Below are 2,995 nucleotides of genomic sequence, written 5' to 3' on the forward strand. Positions count from 1 at the left end.
GGTTTACATAGGTCCAATAAAGGAATTCCTGCATGTCCCAGAATTACTCAGACTTGAGAGTTGCTGGCAGGGGCAGAAATGGCCCCGTGGGGGTCTGTCCTGGCCGCCTGGGTGGGGGTGGGGGTGGGGGTGGGGGGCCAGGGCACGTGTGCTCTTGAGCTTGCTGGGCCCCAGAACCCTGGTTTCTTCCAGCATCCTCCCAAAGGGCTCTCTTACCCTATTCACTTTCAGGGGTGCAGTTTTCTGTAGAAGCAAAGAAAGCATGGATGAGAAGCTGCCCTGGACAGGCCAGAACCCCGCGCGCGCTCAAAGATCGCCAGAAGGGTAACCCCCGCGATAGGGGAAACCTCGTCTGGGCTGCCCGTGTTCCTGCGTGCGGCTCAGCAAGGCCCGGCACAGCCCCCTTTACCCGTCTGAACAGGGGTGAAGATGTTTTCCAGCAGGAAGCCTCTGCGCTGAATGGATTTCTTAAACTCTTCCAGGGCTTCCAGGTTCATGTCCAGATTTCTACCTGCGGGGGAAGACGAGGAGAGGCGGATGGTGAGCCAAGAGGGGAACCGCTGGAAGGTCCCAGGTGAACAGGTGGGACACATCTCCACCCCCACCCCGGCAGCCGTGCTTTGTCGCTGGGGCCTCGGGAATACCCCCGCCACGAGGGGGGCGGTTCATTGAAAGCCCTGTCGACCCGGTCCCTTAACGGCCCCCTCCCGACACCCCCCTCACCCCCCGCAATGCTCCGAGCACCAGGCCCCCCCACTGCAGCGGGGCGGGTTTCGCTTTGGAACCCGGAGCAGACAAGGCTTGGAGCAGGGTGGGGGCGGGGCAGGGAACCTTACTTATGAGTTTTCCCAGGCGGAACTTCTTCTTGCTGTCCTGGCTCTCACAGTAAATGACCTGGTGGTCTTTCACTGGAAGCTCCTCTATGGTCACCGAGCTTCTTGCCCCCAACTGAAGAGGGGTAAAGAGAAAACAGGCCTTAGGGTTGCACTCTGTGCAACAAAAGACTGGAGAGCACATGTCTGCTTCCGGGCAGTCAAGCTCTGAGGAGCCCCCTGTTCTCCGTTTCCCCATCACTACCAGACTGGCCAAGCCCTGGACAGCCTCTTCCTGGGAAAGGGTCCCAATCCAAGTGAGAGGTTAGAGCAAGAGGTGGGACCTTGAGGACCTGGGGCTGACCCCGCGTGTCCCTCCAGAGTTCCTAACCATTCATTTCCTTGCAGTGGAAATCCCCACACCTGGCCTCTGGGTCAGGTCACTGCATCCTGGGGCAAAAGAAGCCCTGGGAAAGGAGATGAGCATTTCCTGGGGGAAGGACACTCAGGGACACCCAGGGAGGAAGGCTGCCCCGGGAGGCATCTGCTAGGGCAGGGGTGCTACAGCAATCCCCTACCCCTCAAGCTGTGGCTGGGCAGGTTCCAGACTCACACATGGTGTATTGGTGAGGCTCCTCTGTTTTCTCCATCACGAATTCCCCCTTGTGGCACACATCCTTCTTCCTGGGGAGCAGAAGGCACCCAGGCAGCAGCTCAGGAAATGCACCTGAGCCCAAACCCAGCTCACCGGGCACCAGGATACCCAGCGCTGTCCCTGGAGACCTGCATAACCTCCCCGACCCCGGCTTTAGGGTCTTCCCACAGTGCTGGTTTGGGGTGGGAATGAGGCACTGGGTGGAGATCCCCAAACCCGCAGGTGAAAAGGGAGGGGGCCGTGGTGTGGGCAGATGTCCTCTACTCACATGAAGGTGAACGTGACATCCAGGTCCCCGCCCCTCAGGGTTGTGACGGTCACAGGGGACACTTTCTTGGGTCTCCTTTCCACTGGCATCCCCTTGCCGTCCACGATAGCCATCACATACCACGTCCCTGTTATCTGCAGAGGGCCGAGGGCATAAGCGCCGGCATAACCGTGTGGGCACAGCCCAAGCTCTCCCCACCTTGTCCCAGGGCACATGGGCCTCACGGCCACAGGAACGCCCCAGCGCTCTGGGGGCCAGGTCCCTGCACCTGCTTGGTCAGTGTGGGTAGGGTCCTCACGCAGGGGACCTGGAATTGCCTGAGGACCCTGGAGCCGATCCTGCCCCACCCACCCTGTGCCCACGCAGAAGAGCCACCCTCTGCTGTGTGGAGGCCTGCGGGAGCGCAGTGCTGGGATCCCTGACCTGTCCGCGGGCCCCTCGCCGCTCCCACCCTCGCCCCTACCCAGTCCACCCGCCCCGTTCAAGCCGCACATCCGGCTCCTCTGAGGGCAAGCTTGGGGGTTCCTGTGCTTGCAGGGTGGCAATGAGGCCGAGGCCCACGGCGAGGAGGAGAGTCTGCATCTCCAGGGGTCTGTGCTCAGGTTGAAAGCGGTGCACAGGGCTGCCCACAGGCTGTGCCTGGCTCCCCACACGCCTGCCCTTTATACGTCCTCAGACCCAGGCCCCGAGGGGTGGGTGGACCCTCACCACAGCCCAGTGCCAGCAGCGGCCAGCTGGATTCATTATTGTTGGAAGCTGATGAATAGCAATTCATTAGCACTGGAACTAGAAAGGTGAAGGTGCTGCCCAGCGGCCACTCACCCCCCAGGATACTGGCGGGCACCATACTCCCGTCCATTATCTCAGAGGGACAGTTTCCCCAATGGGAGGGTATTTTTCTACAGCCTAGGGCTCCAGTGCCCTCTTTCCATCCCTGCCCCTTCTGGGTCCCCCTGGCTGGGTTTGTCTACAGGCAAATGTGGCCAGTTTCGGGAAGCGCTCCTGTTTCTTGCCTGACCAGGTAGCCCCGCACTCCCTGTGCCTGGATGCCCACCCCAGATCGAACTTGGAGGTGAGGGGGGCTTTGATTCACGACTCAGGCTCAGTTTAAGTATCACCTCCTCCCAGCAGCCTCCCAGGAGGGGTGCCCCATGGCCAGACTGTGCCGTTTTAAGAACAACTCTGCATTATCTGGTTCCGTTCCTCCTTTACTTGTTCACTGCCCATCGCCCCCTGTTAGAACTTCAGTTCCCTGAGAAG

At 60.6% G+C, this 2,995-nt stretch overlaps 1 protein-coding gene across 1 annotated transcript; it reads right to left on the reverse strand.

The window, feature by feature from the left end:
- Positions 1-178: 178 nt before the first annotated feature.
- LOC143654246 (odorant-binding protein 2b-like) lies at positions 179-2,229 on the reverse strand. Its single transcript, XM_077125935.1, is given in 6 exon segments — positions 179-243; positions 410-511; positions 837-930; positions 932-948; positions 1,426-1,496; positions 1,736-2,229. Coding segments are annotated over 6 exon segments (804 nt in total). The 3' UTR covers positions 179-217.
- Between the last annotated feature and the right edge of the window lie 766 nt (positions 2,230-2,995).

This window comes from Tamandua tetradactyla, chromosome 2 (assembly GCF_023851605.1).
Source record: "Tamandua tetradactyla isolate mTamTet1 chromosome 2, mTamTet1.pri, whole genome shotgun sequence".
NCBI classification, from domain to species: domain Eukaryota; kingdom Metazoa; phylum Chordata; class Mammalia; order Pilosa; family Myrmecophagidae; genus Tamandua; species Tamandua tetradactyla.